Source organism: Podarcis erhardii (assembly GCF_964252035.2).
Source record: "Podarcis erhardii genome assembly, chromosome: 1".
Classification (NCBI taxonomy): domain Eukaryota; kingdom Metazoa; phylum Chordata; class Lepidosauria; order Squamata; family Lacertidae; genus Podarcis; species Podarcis erhardii.
In genome coordinates this window covers 105354453-105373449 of record NC_138497.1, presented here as the reverse complement: position 1 = coordinate 105373449, position 18997 = coordinate 105354453, and the positions used below count along the sequence as shown (strand labels likewise).

At 39.4% G+C, this 18997-nt stretch overlaps 1 protein-coding gene across 48 annotated transcripts in view; it reads left to right on the top strand.

Annotated features, from left to right (window-relative positions):
- NEB (nebulin) overlaps nt 1-18997 on the top strand; it is a 157448-nt gene that overhangs the window by 68446 nt on the left and 70005 nt on the right. For all 48 annotated transcript variants that reach the window (XM_081869593.1, XM_081869592.1, XM_081869603.1 and 45 more), the window contains 24 exons: nt 318-521; nt 947-1051; nt 1193-1300; nt 1610-1921; nt 2935-3138; nt 4044-4148; nt 5574-5681; nt 6538-6849; nt 7512-7715; nt 7798-7902; nt 8541-8645; nt 9198-9509; nt 10259-10462; nt 10607-10711; nt 11384-11491; nt 12628-12939; nt 13598-13801; nt 13996-14100; nt 14854-14958; nt 15503-15814; nt 16472-16576; nt 18248-18346; nt 18543-18644; nt 18726-18833. In XM_081869593.1, coding sequence (XP_081725719.1) covers nt 318-521; nt 947-1051; nt 1193-1300; nt 1610-1921; nt 2935-3138; nt 4044-4148; nt 5574-5681; nt 6538-6849; nt 7512-7715; nt 7798-7902; nt 8541-8645; nt 9198-9509; nt 10259-10462; nt 10607-10711; nt 11384-11491; nt 12628-12939; nt 13598-13801; nt 13996-14100; nt 14854-14958; nt 15503-15814; nt 16472-16576; nt 18248-18346; nt 18543-18644; nt 18726-18833 — 4053 coding nt within the window. The remainder of the gene's footprint in view (nt 1-317; nt 522-946; nt 1052-1192; nt 1301-1609; nt 1922-2934; nt 3139-4043; nt 4149-5573; nt 5682-6537; nt 6850-7511; nt 7716-7797; nt 7903-8540; nt 8646-9197; nt 9510-10258; nt 10463-10606; nt 10712-11383; nt 11492-12627; nt 12940-13597; nt 13802-13995; nt 14101-14853; nt 14959-15502; nt 15815-16471; nt 16577-18247; nt 18347-18542; nt 18645-18725; nt 18834-18997) is intronic.

Genomic DNA, 18997 nt, shown 5'->3' with positions numbered 1-18997 from the left:
ACCACCCCTGGCAGTGCGATCCCAGCGGGGTGCCATTGTGGCTACCCCCTGCCTGTGCTGGGTGCCACGCCCCTACAGGTGGCATGCCACGCCCCCAGGATGCACGCCCCGCCCCCAGGACACACACCATGCCCCTACAGGTGGCACACCACGTCCCCGGGACGTGTGTCAGCCCTGCCCCCTCCTGCTCTCTGCCCCCCGCTGCTGGAGCATGAAGCTCCGCCACTAAACCCAGAAATGTTCCCCTCAATAGTAGTTGTTATGTGTGAAGTTGATAGTTTCTCTGAATGCAAGGATAATCTGTGTTCATATTCCAGGTGCTTTACAAATCAGATATGGAATGGCTGAAAGGTGTTGGTTGGATTCCTTCTGGCTCTTTGGAAGTTGAGAAAGTAAAGAGAGCTGGAGAAATCCTAAGTGACAGGAAGTACCGACAGCCACCTGATAAGTTCAAGTTTACCAGCGTCACAGATTCTTTGGAGATGGAGTTGGCAAAACATAACGCCGAGACGATGAACAAGGTGAGTCTTGTGATTAGGCATTTCTAGCACTTCTCTGTGTGTGTTCTCTAATGCCAATACAGTGGTACCTCGGGTTAAGTACTTAATTCGTTCCGGAGGTCTGTTCTAAACCTGAAACTGTTCTTAACCTGAAGCACCACTTTAGCTAATGGGGCCTCCTGCTGCCGCCGCACCACTGGAGCCCGATTTCAGTTCAGATAGGAGTAAGTGTGGCAACAAAATATTTAATATAATGAAATATGATTTAACAAAATTATTTTAGTTAGAAAATCCTGGTATTATTTGGTAAATTTATATTGTTGGGCATGCTACAATACATTTTTTGTTTATGGATATAGTAGCAATAGCATCAGTTCCTAAGGGTGCATGTTATTTGATGCTTTTCAAAATACAAAATGCTAACTATTTCTTCTGCTCTCCCACAGAGATTATACACTGAAGCCTGGAATGTTGATAAAACAAACATTCATGTCATGCCAGATACCCCAGAGATTATGCTGGCAAAGGCAAACTCAGCCAACATTAGCCATGTAAGAGCATTTTTTTAAAGATGGGTTTTAAAAATGCATCTGTTTTCTTAAATAATTGGGCATTCTGTACACCGTATATGCACAAATTCTATGTGAGTGAGTTTTCATTCATGGTTGTTGTTTTTATGACTCCTTCTGTAGAGACTTTATATCGAGGGATGGGAAGAGGCGAAGCAGAAAGGATATGACTTGAGAGCTGATGCAATTCCAATCAGATCTGCAAAGGCATCAAGGGACATAGCTAGTGATGTAAGTGGATGTGTTGATTACACACTTCTGCAGAGAAATGCAAGTAACAACCCTGTGGTTTTCAAAATGACTATTATAGAAATAATTAATTCAAAGAAAAGGTGTTTGGTCTTCTAGGGTGGCGATGCAGGTCCTTTCGACTGACCCTATATTGATATCTTCAACATTTGTAATATTCCCCAGCTTGATGCCCTACAAACGTTTTGGATTGCCACTCTTCTTAGTCTCAGCATGCATGCCCAATGCTTTTAATTAATAAATAATAATAGTAATAATAGCTCTAAAAAGTGTTTCTTTTCTCTTTTGCAGTTTAAATACAAAGAAGCATATGAGAAGCAGAGAGGGCACTATATCGGGTTCCGAAACCTTCAAGATGATCCCAAGATGGTGTTGGCTATGCATGTAGCTAAAATGCAGAGCGATCGGGAGTACAAGAAAGTATTTAATCAACTGAAGACGAAGATCCATAGTCCAGTTGACATGCTATCAGTCCTGTTGGCTAAGAATTGTCAGAAGCTTGTTAGTGACATTGATTACCGCCACTACCTGCATGAATGGACCTGCCTGCCTGACCAGAATGACGTCATTCAGGCTAAGAAAGTGTATGACATACAGAGTGATGTACGTAAAAGCAAACATAAAGCACCTGGGTACATGGAGGTGGGATCACAGCTCAGTGGCAAAACACCTACTTTGCAAGCAGAAGGTCTCTCAGTTTCAGTCTATGGCATATTGAGTTGAAAAGAGTTAGAACATCAGTAGCAAGTTTAAAAGGTCAGGTATCTCTCTCGTTGCCTGAGACCCTAGCTTCTGATCAGAGTAGGCAGGTCTAGGCCAAATGGACCAATAGTCTGAGCTGATATAAAGACAGCTTCCTTTGTTTCCATAAATTTCTGAATGGGATTAAATATGTTTAGACTATTCATAAAGAAATAAAAGTCTGATGCGTTTCAGTCCAGAAGCTCCAGCTGAGCTCTCTTATGCAAAACTGTGCAGGGCTGCAAAGAAACACTCTACTTGGTTAAGCAGGCTGTAAAAAGTGAGCATCAATAAAGATAAAATTCCAATGTCCCTGGGCTGGATTGAGACACATCATAAAAGCATTTCAGGAAAACACGTTGTAAACCTCATAATGAGAAATCACGTTGCAGAAAGGCCAAACTCTACAGCGCCATCTGGAGTCACGATGTTATAATGCATTTAAAACACTTTTAAAAAACCCAACACAACTAAAACTAATGTAAACTAATATATGGTAAGTAAAAGTGCCTAAACTTATTTGTGCTGGTGCTGCTACAAATAATTTGGATTAGCAGTCCTAAATACAATAATTAGGGAACAAGCCACACTTTGCTCAGTAGGGACTTTTATGTAACCATGCTAAGGACTGCAGTGTAAGACTTATTGGGCCTGGTACCAGGGTTGTGTTTAGAGCAAGTGTAGTATTCACCTTAGTTTTACTCAAAGTAGACCCACTGAAATTAATAACCATGGTTAAGTCCATTAATTTCACCCCTAGTCTTCAAGATTTAGCATGGGATGGATCAAACATATGATAGTACGAATTGGCAGACCTTAAATTGGAGGAAACATTTTCAACCATATTGTTAATAGCCCAATTGTTTCCTTTGCAGAATGTCTACAAGCAAGACCTAGAATGGCTACGTGGTATTGGTTGGATTCCAGAAGGTTCTTTGGAAGTCTTAAAAGTGAAGAAGGCCCAGGAGATCCTGAATGACAGACTGTACCGTCAACGACCAGACTCTGTGAAATTCACCGCTATTGTTGATTCTCCAGAAATTGTCTTGGCAAAGGCCAATGCTCTGCTTCAGAGCAATGTAAGAAACTTTGCATTTGCCTTTTGGTCCTCGGGTATCTGCTGTTTGGATGTGAGGAGAATGTACTTCTAGATGCTTACTCCAGCATGCTGGAATCAAGTGAGATATATGAAAATAATAAGCACAAAACCCATGCAGCTTTGATTTTCAACAGTCACTTGAGGCTGCCTATGCTCTCATTTAAGAGCACATTTAGACCCCTCTGAAGTCAAAGAAGACTTTCCATTGGGGCAATTGGGGTGCAGAGATTTCAGTTTGTTTCATGATCTGTACACTTTGCTAGATAGCCTATAAACTGAGTTACTGCTTGAAAACCATCCCATTCTGCCTGCTATCATAGTAAACACCTTTATTTATTCAAATAAATGCAATGCAAAGGTATAGGTTGTATCCAGTAGCAGCTTTCCAGTAGTGAAAGGTAATACCATTCGTATAAGGTGATACCACCTCATTTTGCCATACTCCCTTACCTATCGAATCCTTCCATGCCAGAAGGTCCCCCCAAGCCTTAGGAGCAGTGGGTAGGTGGGCATATATGAAAATTGTGTGCCCCATCTTTATCAAACTAAAGTACCTCCTTACAACTGCAAAGATACTATTGGATGCAACCCTGCATTTGGAACATATTTCTGTATCTTTCTCTGATTGTTGAGGAACATAGATGCAGAGGCAGGTCTCGCAAAAGATTGCTTCTGTGATTAGAAATGCCAAACATTGCAATTTTTCTAACAGTGGAGTAGCCGCTGTTCTTTAATAAATCCCCAATTAAAAAGCCTTATGTGATGCTGCACACACGATTAGGCCGCTTACACAAGTAGCTTGTATGGAGGGTTTTGTATGTATAATCTCAATATGTACTTTGTATATTATAACAGAAAGAAGTACTGTATTTTTTCCCTCATTAGGCATTATATCGTGAACTCTGGGATAAAGAAAAGACACAGTTTACTCTTCCAGCTGATACTCCTGAGATGGTTCTGTCCAAAATGAATGCTCTGAACGTCAGCAAAGTAAGAATTAAATGTGAATACATCTGTAAAGCAATTCTGACCTTTAAATAAGGGGTTTGGGTGACAATTGCCTATCAATTAAAATTGTTTTATGATTGGAATTGAGAATACTAAAGGATGAAATGCCCATTCAGTTCTCTATGTAGTAACCAATTCTGATTAGCTATGAGTAATGCCCTTTCACTGAATTCATGATTCCCTAGACTTGAGCAAACAAATGGAAGGTGGGAAGCAGGAACGTCTTTAATGTGAAAAATATGATATTGTTGATAGCTTATATCAAGCTAGGGGGTTTTCTGGAGCAGATTGGGTGGGGCAAAGTAGAGGAAGTTTTGTCACATCTACTGGAATGATGTTTGATCTTTCCCATAATACTGAATATTAGAAAAAACATTGCAGTGTTTCTTAGTGTGAAGTTAGATAGCAGTAACTAAGAGGGTTTAATTTTATATTTTATTTCATCCCTTCGTTCCTCAGTTTTAACTCATTTACTTTTAGGCTCAGTATAAAAACATACATTTTTCAGCATTTATTTGAGTAAGATACATTATATGTTAGGGACACAGGTGGCGCTGTGGTCTAAACCACAGAGCCTAGGACTTGCCGATCAGAAGGTTTGTGGTTCAAATCCCCGTGACAGGGTGAGCTCCCGTTGCTTGGTCCCTGCTCCTGGCAACCTAGCAGTTTGAAAGCACGTCAAAGTGCAAGTAGATAAATAGGTACCGCTCTGGTGGGAAGGTAAACGGCGTTTCCGTTCGCTGCTCTGGTTTGCCAGAAGCGGCTTAGTCATGCTGGTCACATGACCCGGAAGCTGTACGCCGGCTCCCTCAGCCAATAGAGCGAGATGAGCGCCGCAATCCCAGAGTCGGCCATGACTGGACCTAATGGTCAGGGGTCCCTTTACCTTTACTACATTATAAGTTTGAATACATGTACCGGTATACACCATAGCAATAAAATTCTATTGTGGGAGCTTGACATGGAAGAAAAGGCAACATGGTAATATTTAATGCGTCCCGTGCCATGGAATGACCTTCCCCTAGAGATACAATGGGCATCTACAGTGATGATGTTCCTCTGGTTGGTTTAAACACACATACTCACAAAGGCCTTCCTAATCAATGATGTTTTAGTGCTGGCTCTGTTGTGGCATTTGTACTTGGAACATGTTATTGCTTTACTGCGATGATTTTATTCGGCACACTGACTTACTATTTTATAATGAGGCCAATTAATGTTTTCATAAATTATTAAGTCAATACATTTTTTTTTGTTTTTTTTCCATATTGATTGATCAAATGTACCATTACTTGCACTTAGAATTGCAACCTGAAGATCTTAAACACATGAGTTAATATTCAGGACCCTTACTAAAAAAATTGAAATACACTGACATGAATGCTGCATTATTCATTTCCTTCACAGAAACATTATGAAGCAGGGTGGGAAGAAGCCAAGAAAAAAGGTTATGACTTAAGAGTGGATGCCATTGCAATTCAGCATGCCAAGGCTTCGAGAAACATTGCCAGTGAGGTACTGTCAACTGTTGTATATTATTTCTGTAATGTTATTTCCTACAAGGCTAAACAGGTGGCTAATATTTTGGTAAATATTAGGAAACTGATTTTAGATTAGCATTTTCAGTTTTTAGCCTGTTGGCACAGATACACCCTGAAATTTGCTTACATTGGTTCTCAAGCTGTAGAGATCTTTTCTTCCAGCATTGGCTATTGCCAGTTAAGCCAAGATGAGCTATTTTTCACAATCTTAGTTTAACTGGTCCCAAAATGGCAGGCATATTTTCAAGCAGACATATTAAATCTGATTTTACAGCCATTTATAGTAAATTATTACATTTCCACATTGGCTTGTATTTTTTAAAAAAGGCTTTCATGAAAATTCATCATCTTAGCGAGAAATTCTCCTAATATAATTTTTGTGTGCAATTTTGCTTAATTTTTGCGAAACCATTTTCCCTAATGAAATTTTGTATGATTTTCACTAATGCATGTTTTCATATTCATACTTTACACAAGAGTATCCATTTCTGCATGCACTACTTGGCCACAGATGTGCATTACAAAATTTGCAGAATGTGAATTTCAAAGCATAGTTGTGCTTCTTTTGGTTCTCATTTCAAAAAGTGTGAACTATGGAAGTGTGACTTTAACTGCAAACTGGACTGCATTTCCTTCTCATCCCTAATAGCAAGTCCAGGTAAATATTTTATAATATAAAGACAGAATTAGGGAGCCGTACTATGCTTTATCTACCCCCTGAATATTCCATAGTCGAATCCCTTGAAAATTGAAATACCAAGAACTTCTACTAACATTTCTCCTTGGAATTGGTCAGATTACTTAAGCTTCCAATTCTCTTTCTTGCTCAGTACAAGTACAAAGAAGCTCATGAGAAACAGAAAGGCCACTACATTGGATGCCCTTCAGTGAAGGAGGACCCTAAACTTTCATTTGCTGCCAAAGTATTGAAGATGCAGAATGACCGGTTGTATAAGCAAGCTTACAACAAATCCAAAGCCAATATTACTATACCGGTGGACATGCTGTCTGTCCAAGCAGCCAAGCTATGCCAGTCTTTAGTAAGTGAGGTGGACTATCGGCAACATCTGCACCAGTGGTCATGTCTGCCCGACCAGAATGATGTGATCCAGGCAAGGAAGGCCTACGAACTACAGAGCGATGTAAGTATATCTGTCCTCTGCAAAGCCAAACAAACAGCACAACACTGCTGGGACAGAAGGCAAAAGAGACATCATGGTAGATAGTGGTGGAAGATTTCCTTTTCTTAATTTTTACTTTGTTTCGCTGATAACATCTGTAGTTGCTTTATTAATGAAAACTGGCCTTGTCACATTTTCACGTAATTTAATCTTCACTTGATTTCATCATGAGTACCTTGGAAGAATTGAAATGTTGTTAGTTCAGAATGTCCAACACATCATACAGACAAGAATGACATGATAGACTTGGCATATCTAAAAATAGCTAATGAATCCATAACCAATTAGAGGGCTGTCATATGCATGGATTTGATTATCTTTCTGCCCACTCTATCTAGCCCAATCTACACAAGTCTGGAACTCTCCAGATGTTTTGGTCCACAACTCCCCAGTCAGCATAGTGCTGATCAAAGCTATAAATGCTGGTGTGAAATATAACTGGAGGTCAAAGAAACATTTTGGTCTAGTCCAGAGAGATAGTACTGCTTAGATCCTGATGAAGTAATTGAGACAAGTTTGTCCTGACTTTCTGAAGTTCCATTCATTCTGTTTGCTACATGAAGTATTTCTTTTGAATTGAACTGAAATATCTTGCCCTTCCTTTCTGACATTTTCTCTCACAGGCTGTGTATAAATCAGATCTGGAGTGGCTCCGGGGGATTGGATGGATCCCCAATGAATCTCCAGAAGTGAAGAAGGTGAAATATGCGCAGGAAATTCTGAGTGACAACGTTTATCGCACTCCTCGGGATCGTTTGAAATTTACCCACATCGTTGACACTCCTGAAGTTGTGCTTGCCAAAACCAACGCTGAGCAACTGAGTCTTGTATGTAACACCTTTCAGCAACATGACATTATTTTAATTATTCAGCGGAAAGGAATTAACAGATAATTCTGTATTTTTGTAGGCTAAATACAGAGAAGCGTGGGATAAAGATAAAACTACGATCCATGTGATGCCAGACACACCAGAAATCATGCTGTCCAGGGCTAATGCTATCAATGTGAGCAATGTAAGTAAATCGCTACCATTCTTCTTACGATGCAACTCTACAACCTACTTCAGTTACTCAGATGAAGGGGGCTTTGGATGTTATAAGTTTGATGAAGCAAGCACCCATGTAAATTCTAGGTGGGGTATTGCACCTGCATTTATTTAGCTAGTTACAGGTAGGTAGCTGTGTTGGTCTGCCATAGTCGAAACAAGATTAAAAAATTCCTTCCAGTAGCACCTTAGAGACCAACTAAGTTTGTCATTGGTATGAGCTTTCGTGTGCATGCACACTCCGTATCTGAGGAAGTGTGCATGCACAAAAAATCTCATACCAATGACAAACTTAGTTGGTCTCTAAGGTGCTACTGGAAGGAATTTATTTAGCTGTTTGTATGCAAACTGGCAATCTATTGTGTTTGCGGAGATTCCACAAAACAGATGTGTTAGCACTTGTTATCCACAGTTACTTACATGCACTTTAAATACTTTTCCTTACATAGTTTTATATAGAGATAACCTGTAATGTTTAAGGCATCTCTTACCTGCAAAAAACAGGAGTGATTAGAAAAAAGTAAAAGCTGATGGACAGTGAGCTTTCATAAATATGTAAGTGCTGAAAGGGGATGACAATATAATGTTGTTGGTTTTTTGTTGTAGAAACTTTATAGGGAATCATGGGATGACATGAAGAAAAATATTGACCTGAGAGCTGATGCAGTCCCAATCAAAACAGCCAGAGCCTCAAGAGAAATTGCCAGTGATGTAAGTATGCAAATAGAATTTGATAGTGTTTGGTAATCCATTGTATCTAGACTTTTGCATCTAATGGAATTAAAATGCAGGAAACAGAAAATATATTAAAGTTCTCAGTTCAAGGCAAGATATAAAGACATTATGGGCCAGCTTTCACTAACCTAGTGCCCTCCAGATGTTTTGAACTAAAATATCCATCAGCTTCATCCAGCATGACTGATGGACATTGTTGTCCAAAACATGTGAAGGGTGCCATCTTGGCGAAGGCTGCTGTTTGCTTTAAATATGCTCCAAGTAAAATGTCCAGTATCCTGATGAAGGTTTCTGAAGTAGAATATTAATCTCTTAGCACCAAAGCTTTCATCTTGTTGGTCAAAAAAAGTCAGATGAAGGATGTGTAAAATTCAAAGATCTATGCATGTGCTGAATATTTACATTACCAATTAAATGGCACCCAAATGAGAAGTGCCAGAAGTGAGTTGCAGCTGAAAAAAAGCTCCGAGTCTGAGATAGCTATGGTGAAGATTCTAATTGTATACGTAATTTTTCAAATCCCATTAGTACAAATACAAGGAAGGGTACCGTAAGCAACTTGGACACCATGTGGGATGCCGAGACATTAACGATGATCCCAAGATGGTATTGGCTATGCACGTAGCTAAAATGCAGAGTGACCGTGAGTACAAGAAAGTATATAATCAATTGAAGACGAAGATCCACAGCCCTGTTGACATGCTGTCCGTCTTGCTGGCTAAGAACTGTCAGAAGCTTGTTAGTGACATTGATTACCGCCACTACTTGCATGAATGGACCTGCCTGCCAGACCAGAATGATGTCATCCAAGCCAGGAAAGCGTATGAATTACAGAGCGATGTGAGTGATTTTGTTATTGTTGCAATATCTCTTTTATGATGGCTTCTTGTCTATCACTCTCTTTCCTCTGTCATGACATTTGGTGGAATATTACTGTTGGCTCTACAATGATATTTTGTCTCCACAATTCTTATATATCTTTTCATTAAAAAGTAATAAACGTTTTACTTCTGTGAACACGTGACACATATTAAGAGCCATAGTACATGTGAATTTTTTAACATATAAATTTGGTATTGTTTGGACAATCATCATACTTCTTTAAGAAAGTACACAAGGGGACATTGAGAACTCAGTTCAACATATGTATCCATGCATACAAAGCTAATTGACTCTACCATGAACTGAAGAAGTAAGGCACCAAAACCTGAATTTGTGGCACCTGCATAGAACTAAATGCTTCTAGAGGTGTCCATTTCAATTGGTCTTTTACTTTCTATTCCAGAGAATTTTAGGTGTGAAAAGAATTCATTTAAGCTGCATTAAGCAGCCCATGCCCTGAGTTGGAGTTATTTACTAGAATCTGTATTACTCATGGCCAGTACTGTTGTTCTGCCATATGCAGCTTGAAAAGGGATAAAAAGAGGGCTGTTTATTAATACCCACATTAGTGGTATGTACTTCTTGTGATTGACCAGCCATGGAAGTTCTGTATTATGATGGGTAGAGCCGGAGAGGCAGCAACAGCCTTCTTAATAAATTGGAGGAAACATTTTCAGCCATATTGTTAATAATTGTTTCCTTTGCAGAACGCCTACAAACAAGACCTAGAATGGTTGCGTGGTATTGGCTGGATGCCAGAGGGCTCTGTGGAAGTGCTCAAAGTGAAGCACGCCCAAGATATCCTGAATGACAGATTGTATAAGCAACGTCCAGATGCACTGAAATTTACAAGTATTGCTGACCCACCACCCATTGTCCTGGCTAAGATCAATGCCCAACAAGTCAGTGAGGTAAGCTTGGGGATTACCCAGTTACTGTATTTGTTATGATGACAAATTGGTATTGGGAACGGGTGAATTAAAGTTGCATACCTTTGAAAAATAAGAGGTTTTTGTAATGCAATGCAATCATTTATACCTTCACTTCCTTCTTAGAATCTGTATCGTGAAGCCTGGGATAAAGAGAAGACTCAGTTCCATCTTCCTTCAGACACCCCTGGGATGCTGCAGTCCAAGATTAATGCTCTGAATATCAGCAATGTAAGAGAATTAACTAACTATATACCCATGAGTGGAATGTGTGTAGTGATGCATCTGTACCTGTTCAACTGTGTCAAATGCAACTTCCCACCATTAACTGTTCTTAAAAACAAGAAGGCATTTGGGTCTTACTTGTGAGTTTTTATTCAGACGTAATAAAGAGAATTAACTGAACTTCATGGACAGAAGATATTAAAAAGAGACTGACTTGTTCCAAATCCCAACGTTGTCAGAGTGTTTCATTGTTACACGCTTTGATGATTTTGTGATTTGGATAATGTCAGTCTTTCTTTAATATCTTCTGCCTGTCAAGCTCTATTATTACTAAATTGTACTTCCCCACAATCATTCTGTTTCTTATCTAGGCCCCAAATAAATTGTCAGCGTCAGTTATATAAGACGTATGCATACATGCAAACAAATATATTTGTATAAGCTATATTTATGCAGTGTTTGTATGTGTCATATTACACAGCATTCACATTTTTACTCTTTTGGCTGCAGTCCTATGCATTCCATATTTACTTCGGAGTAAGGTCCATTGAGCACAGTTGGATTTACTTCTAAGTAAACCTGCATTGGATCGCAGTGTTGATTGAGGAATGTCTATAGTGGTTTTCATCATGTATTTTATGATTACATTGAAAACTGTGCATTTTATTCTGATTGCAGAAACATTACACTGGAGCCTGGGACGAGGCCAAAGCAAAAGGATACGACATAAGAGGTGATGCTATTTCAGTCAAGCATGCCAAAGCCTCCAGAGAAATTGCCAGTGAGGTACAATCTCTTTTATTTGACATTTACTTCTCAAATGGCTATATCTTTTCATATGATGAGTGTACATGTCAAAGTATATGAACAATTTGATAATTCAGTCTCAAAACCGTATTTATCCACCCATATACAAGATCCTCTACTGCATGTCTATGACATCATTCTTTCCATTCTTTTACAATTTATGAAAGTGTCTTCTTTCAAACATTCATAAAGTTTAATATAGTCCATTATTTTAAATGCCAAAGAGCTAACTGTGATAAATTTGGAGATATTTGGCACTGTAAAGACTTTGCAATAATTAAATCTGTTGCTTCTTGTTGTTAAAAACACCCAAGTGTTCCCCCCTCCCCTTTCTTTACAATCAGTTTAAAGTTTTCTCTTAAGTTGTGGAATGTCAGAGACCTCCGTGTATAAGGTTGTATATAAATTAATTAATTAAATAATAATAATAAAATAATCTTGCATAGTTTCCAAATCAAGTTTAGCACCCTGAGCACACCATCCTATGCATTTTTACTCAGATAGGTAAATTCCACCATGCCCAACTGGGCTTTGTTCCAAGTAAAAATGCATATGATTGCCATTTCTGAACTATTTATTTGGATAGCCAAATTTCATCAGTAGCATTTCACTATTAAACAAAGTGGTCTGCGCCTTTCAAAAGACATTGTGACTTTGTATAATTTGCAACCACATATATATCCGGTTATTTGAAAAAAATACATCTTTTTACTTAGGCTCAGGATGTATACAATTAGGGGTGGCCAAAAATGTCAGTTCTCCACATTTCCACATTGACTTGTTTTGGGGTTTTTTTTTAGTTCTAATAAAAATTCATTAGCATTTTTGTGTGAATTTTTCCTAATACATATACACTTCTGTATACAGTATTCATAAAGTGTGAATTATGGAAGTGTGACTTTAAATGTAAAATGAACCACATTTCTCTCTCATCCCTAATAACAAATCCAGGTAAATATTTCATAAAGACAGAATAAGGGAGCCGTACTATGTTTTATTTACCCTCTCATTATTCCATAGCTAAATCCCTTAAAAACTGAAGCCTCAAGAACTTCTAACTTTTCTCCTGGAAATTGATCAAATAACTGTGACTTCCAATTCTCTTTCTTGCTCAGTACAAGTACAAAGAAGCTCATGAGAAACAGAAAGGCCACTACATTGGATGCCCTTCAGTGAAGGAGGACCCTAAACTTTCATTTGCTGCCAAAGTATTGAAGATGCAGAATGACCGGTTGTATAAGCAAGCTTACAACAAATCCAAAGCCAATATTACTATACCGGTGGACATGCTGTCTGTCCAAGCAGCCAAGCTATGCCAGTCTTTAGTAAGTGAGGTGGACTATCGTCAACATCTGCACCAGTGGTCTTGTCTGCCTGACCAGAATGATGTGATCCAGGCAAGGAAGGCCTACGAACTACAGAGCGATGTAAGTATATCTGTCCTTTGCAAAGTGATGTAAGTATATCTGTCTTTTGCAAACACACATTACTGCTGGGACAGAAAGCAAAAGAGACATTATGATAGATAGTTGTGGAAGATTTCATTTTCTTAATTTTTATTTTGTTGTGTTAATGAAAACTTGTCTTGTCACATTTTCACGTAATTTAATCTTCACTCGAATTCATCATGAGTACCTTGGGAGGAAGAACTGAAATGTTGTTAATTCAGAATATCCAACACAGACAAGAGTGATGTGATAGACTTGGCATATCTAAAAATAGCTAATGAATCCATAACCGATTGGAGGGCTGTCATATGTATGGATTTGATTATCTTTCTGCCCACTCTATCTAGCCCAATCTACACAAGTCTGGAACTCTCCAGATGTTTTGGTCCACAACTCCCCAGCCAGCATAGTGCTGATCAAAGCTATAAATGCTGGTGTGAAAAACAAGTGGAGGTCAAAGAAACATTTTGGCCTAATCCAGAGAGATAGTACTGCTTAGATCCTGATGATGTAATTGAGACAACTTTATCCTAACTTTCTGAAGTTCCATTCATTCTACAGTATTTACCACATGAAGTATTTCTTTTGAATTGAACTGAAATATCTTGCTCTCCCTCTCTGAAATTTTCTCTCATAGGCTGTGTATAAATCAGATCTGGAATGGCTCCGGGGGGTTGGATGGATCCCGCATGAGTCTCCAATAGTGAAGAGGGTGAAATTTGCCCAGGAAATTCTGAGTGACAACGTTTATCGCACTCCTCGGGATCGTTTGAAATTTACCAACATCGTTGACACTCCTGAAGTTGTCCTTGCCAAAACTAACGCTGAGCAACTGAGTCTTGTATGTAACTCCTTTGAGTAATGTGACATTATTTTAAGTATGCTGCAAACCTCCCTATCAGTTTGTAACATGAAGCATCTATTTGTATTAATAGAAAAGTTATTCATGTTCCTAAAGTTAAAGGGAAATTATGTAGGAATGTGAGCACTGGTGCAGAAGGAATTACGAGATAATTTTGATGTTTTTTTTTTCAGGCAAAATACAGAGAAGCTTGGGATAAAGATAAAGTTATGATCCATGTGATGCCAGACACACCAGAAATCGTGCTGTCCAGGGCTAATGCTATCAATGTGAGCCATGTAAGTAAATTGCTACCATTCTTCTTATGTTACAACTCTACAACCTTCTTCAGTTACTCAGATGAGGTGGGCTTTGGATGTTACAAGTTCATTATGCAGCAAGCACCCATGTAAATTTTATGTGGGTTATTGCACCTGCATAGGTGCAAACTAGCAATCTATTGTGCTTGTGGAGATGCCACAAAACAGATGTTAGCACTTGTTATCCACAGTTACTTACATGCAGTTTAAATACTTTTCCTTACATAGTTTTATATGGAGATAATCTGTAACTCTTACCTGCAAAAACAGGAGTGATTAGGAAAAAGTAAAAGCCGATTGACAGTGAGCTTTCATATACTGTATTTTTCACCCTATAGGATGCACTTTTTCCCCTCCAAAAATGAAGGGGAAATGTGTGTGCGTCCTATGGGGCGAATGCAGGCTTTTGCTGAAGCCTGGAGAGTGAGAGGGGTCGGTGCGCACCGACCCCTATCGCTCTCCAGGCTTCAGGAGAGCCCCACCGCCAGCCCCACAAACTCGGGGGACAGCGGGAGGCGCAGCGCGCCTTTCCCGCTGTCCCCCGACTTGGTTAGAAGGCTGGCGGAGGGGGGAGAAGCCTGCTCCTCCCCGTCACCAGCCCCGCAAACTCGCCCCCCCCCCAAATCTAGGTGCATCCTATGGGCCAGTGCGTCCTATAGGGTGAAAAATATGGTATATGTCAGTGCTGCAAGAGGATAATGACAATATAATGTTTTTGGTTTTTTATTGTAGAAACTTTATAGGGAATCTTGGGATGACATGAAGAAATATATTGACCTGAGAGCAGATGCAGTCCCAATCAAAACAGCCAAAGCCTCAAGAGAAATTGCCAGTGATGTAAGTATGCAAATAGAATTTTGATAGTGTTTGGTAATCCATTGTCTCTGGACTTTTGTATCTAATGGAATTAAAATGCAGGAAACAAAAAATATATTAAAGCTCTCAGTTCAAGGCAAGATATAAGGACATTATGGGCCAGCTTTCACTAACCTAGTGCCCTCCAGATGTTTTGAACTAAAACATCCATCAGCCTCATCCAACATGACTGATGGACGTTGTTGTCCAAAACATGTGAAGGGTGCCATCTTGGCGAAGGCTGTGCACGTGCTCCAAATAAATTGTCAACTATCCTGATGAAATATTATGCTCTGCCATTGGTCAAAAAAAAGGTCAGGTAAAGGATAGGTAACGCACAGAATTCAAAAATATGTGATTTGCTCAATAGATTGCAAGTAAATGTGAGCATGAATGCAGCCTTTGTTTAGCATCTTAGGAACAGAGTTAAATGGAAAACTCTTGCCAATCTTATCAATCTTTCTACAGTCTGAGATAACGTAGATGAAGATTCTAATTGTATACGTATTTTTTCAAATCCTATTAGTACAAATACAAAGAAGGCTACCGTAAGCAACTTGGACACCATGTGGGATGCCGAGACATTAACGATGATCCCAAGATGGTATTGGCTATGCATGTAGCTAAAATGCAAAGTGAGCGGGAGTACAAGAAAGTATATAATCAATTAAAGACGAAGATCCACAGCCCTGTTGACATGCTGTCCGTCTTGCTGGCCAAGAACTGTCAGAAGCTTGTTAGTGACATTGATTACCGCCGCTATCTGCATGAATGGACGTGTCTCCCTGACCAGAATGATGTCATCCAAGCCAGGAAAGCGTATGAATTACAGAGTGACGTGAGTGATTTGGTTCTTGTTGAAATTCCTCTTTCTTGATAGCTTCTTGTCTATCACTCTCTGTCTCTCATTTTCCTCTACAATGATAAGTGTTTGATATTTTGTCTCCACAATTATTACATTCCTTTTCATAAAAAATAATAAATATTTAGAATACTTGTGTGAACAGGTAAGATCCATACTATATGTGATTTTTTAAAATATAAATTCAGTATTGTTTGAACAATCACCAGACGTCTTTAAGAAAGCACACAGAAGGACATTGAGGCCTCACTTCTGCACATGCATCCATGCATACAAAGTTAATTGCTTTCCATTATGTATAGATTTGAGCTCTCATTCTTTTCATGATTGTATTACCTGATTTGAATATGTCGAGCAAACATAGGATATAGCACCATCTTGCCTTCTGCAGAAGGCAAGATGGTGGTAGACACAGCATAATCAAAGTGGGGAGTGTAATATTTATTCCTGGCATATTCTGTACCTGAATAGTTCCTCCTTTCAGTTTTCTATTATCCCATTCTTTTTGTAGGCTCTTGGAAAACAAGCCCTCTTTTCCCTTTTAGTTAAAAACAATCAAGTATGGTATGAAACACTCCATGCAGGGGAAAAGGTGTTGCAAATAACTGTTCTTATTTTCCCCTGACTCTGCAGGCTGTTTATAAATCTGACTTGGAATGGCTGCGTGGAATTGGCTGGATGCCAAATGACTCTGTCTCTGTCAATCACGTCAAACACGCTCAGGACATTTTAAGTGAGGTAATAACAACTAGTTAAAAATATCATTCGCAGAGATTTTCATAGAATCCTAGAGTTGGAATGGACTCAAGGGTCATCTACTCCAACCCCCTGCAATGCAGGAATCTCAGCTAGAGCTTCCATGACAGATGGCCATCCAACCTCTGCTTAAAAACTTCCAAGGAAGGAGAGTCCGCCACCTTCTTAAATTGGCCTTCTTTTGTTTGCATTTCATTTATGTTTATATTTTTTTATGTTCCCAAATGAAGTCCAAAGTGGCTAAAAGCAAAGCAGAAAGCAACGCAACTGGCACAAAATAGTAAAATGCATGTCAGTATAACAAAACATGGCATCTAGCAAAATAGAAAGCAAGTCAAAGCAAATTCATGTCAAAATATTGTCAAGTATACAAAAGACCTGTTATCTGCGCAATCTTATAAGTGTATATTCAGAAATAATTCCCACTGAGATCAATAAAACTTACTCTCAGGTAAATGTACATAGGATTGCAGACTAGATAATTTCTTCAATAAGGAGGCCCCACTTTCTGGCATTAGTGTCCCCATCTTGCGTCCCCATATTTGGGAAAGAATGATGCTTATTAAAACTAATCCTGCCAGTGACATTTCTTGTTTGTTACTATACCTTATCCTTCACATAGCTATTTCCTGAGGCAGGATTATCTTCCCCTCCCTCCCCACACAAAAACATCTTGGAGGTCCCGGGCCACAGAGAGGTTAGGCTGGCCTCAACCAGAGCCAGGGCTTTTTCAGCTGTGGCTCCGATCTGGTGGAACGCTCTGTCACAAGAGACTAGGGCCCTGCGGGACTTGACATCTTTCTGCAGGGCCTGCAAGACAGAGCTGTTCCACCAGGCCTTTGGCCAGGGCACAACCTAACCCCCTCCTTTGGCAATCCTCACAGAGCCCAATGGTTGCCATTAATCTGATTTGAACTGCTTTTACCATAGAATCATAGAGTTGGAAGAGACCACAAGGGCCATCGAGTCCAACCCCCTGCCAAGCAGGAAACACCATCAGAGCACTCCTGACATATGGTTGTCAAGCCTCTGCTTAAAGACCTCCAAAGAAGGAGACTCCACCACACTCCTTGGCAGCAAATTCCACTGTCGAACAGCTCTTACTGTCAGGAAGTTCTTCCTAATGTTTAGGTGGAATCTTTTTTCTTGTAGTTTGGAACCAACTGATTTTAGAATGTTGCGTCATTTTACTGTTGTTAGTCGCTCTGAGCCCAGCTTCGGCTGGGGAGGGCGGGATATAAATAAAATTTTGTTATTATTTATTATTATTTTATTACTGTGGTTCCAAAAGTAATTTTGTTTGGGGGGGGGAAACAGGAAGTCAAGTTTCCCCACTTATGTTTTGGCTCATTCACCCAGCACTTTGGGCTTGGATAGGCAATATCTAGCCTTGATATTAAGGTCTGGGTATTTTATACTTGGGGGACAAAACCTTTTTGGAAAGTTAGTGCCTCATTATCATATGAGAGATCCTAACTCAACAGTGGTGGTTCTGTTACTGAATGTGGTCTGGAGAGGACAGAAAGCAAGATAAACATTAAAAAGGAGACAGTCCCTGTCCTTGAATATTTTCCCCTCAACTCTCTCTCTTTTCACTTATTGCTGGTGCAATCAATTGTATGGCCTCATTGCTTTTCTTTTATTTCTGCGCAGAGACTGTATCGCACAAAAGTTGACAAACAACCGTTTACACCAGTGGCTGACAGGGTTGATTATATCACAGCCAAACAAGGCGGGGAAATACTAAGTGATGTAAGTATTACCTCTTATTTTGATTCAGTTCAGTGTACGCACATCAGACAGATTTTCTTCATCCACAAAAACTAAACCATGTATCTGTGGAAACTGGGGCCTTAAAAATTCACTGAGTTTTATTGTGTGAGTCTAGTTATACATATATAACTTGTAAATCTAAAAGACTTTTATTATGTATATTTTACTTTTTCAGATTAAGTACCACCAGGAATGGAATAACATCAAGACAAACTATACGCTGACAGACACGCCACAGTTAGATGCAGCTAAAGAAGCAGCCAGGATTCTTAATCATGTATGTACTTTCCTTGTTTTGTTTTGTTTTAATGGAATCAGTGACAGTCCTTATGTAACCCTTTAATTCTCTGTTTTACAGCATCTGTACAAGGAGAATTGGGAAAGAGAGAAAGCTACTGGTTATCTTTTGCCTCACGACAGTGTGCCTATCCGTCATGCCAAGCATTCAAGTGATGTCCAAAGCGAGGTAAACACTCTTTAGCTTTAAAATCACACAGATTTCCGTCGCTATCAAAGAGCCCATCCTTCATATCTTTTGTTTCAGTGGTTCATCTTCTTTTAAAGAAAACTCTTGCATGCTATTCCCAGAGATGGAAGACCACCAAGTAAACAAAGCAGATATGCTTTCAT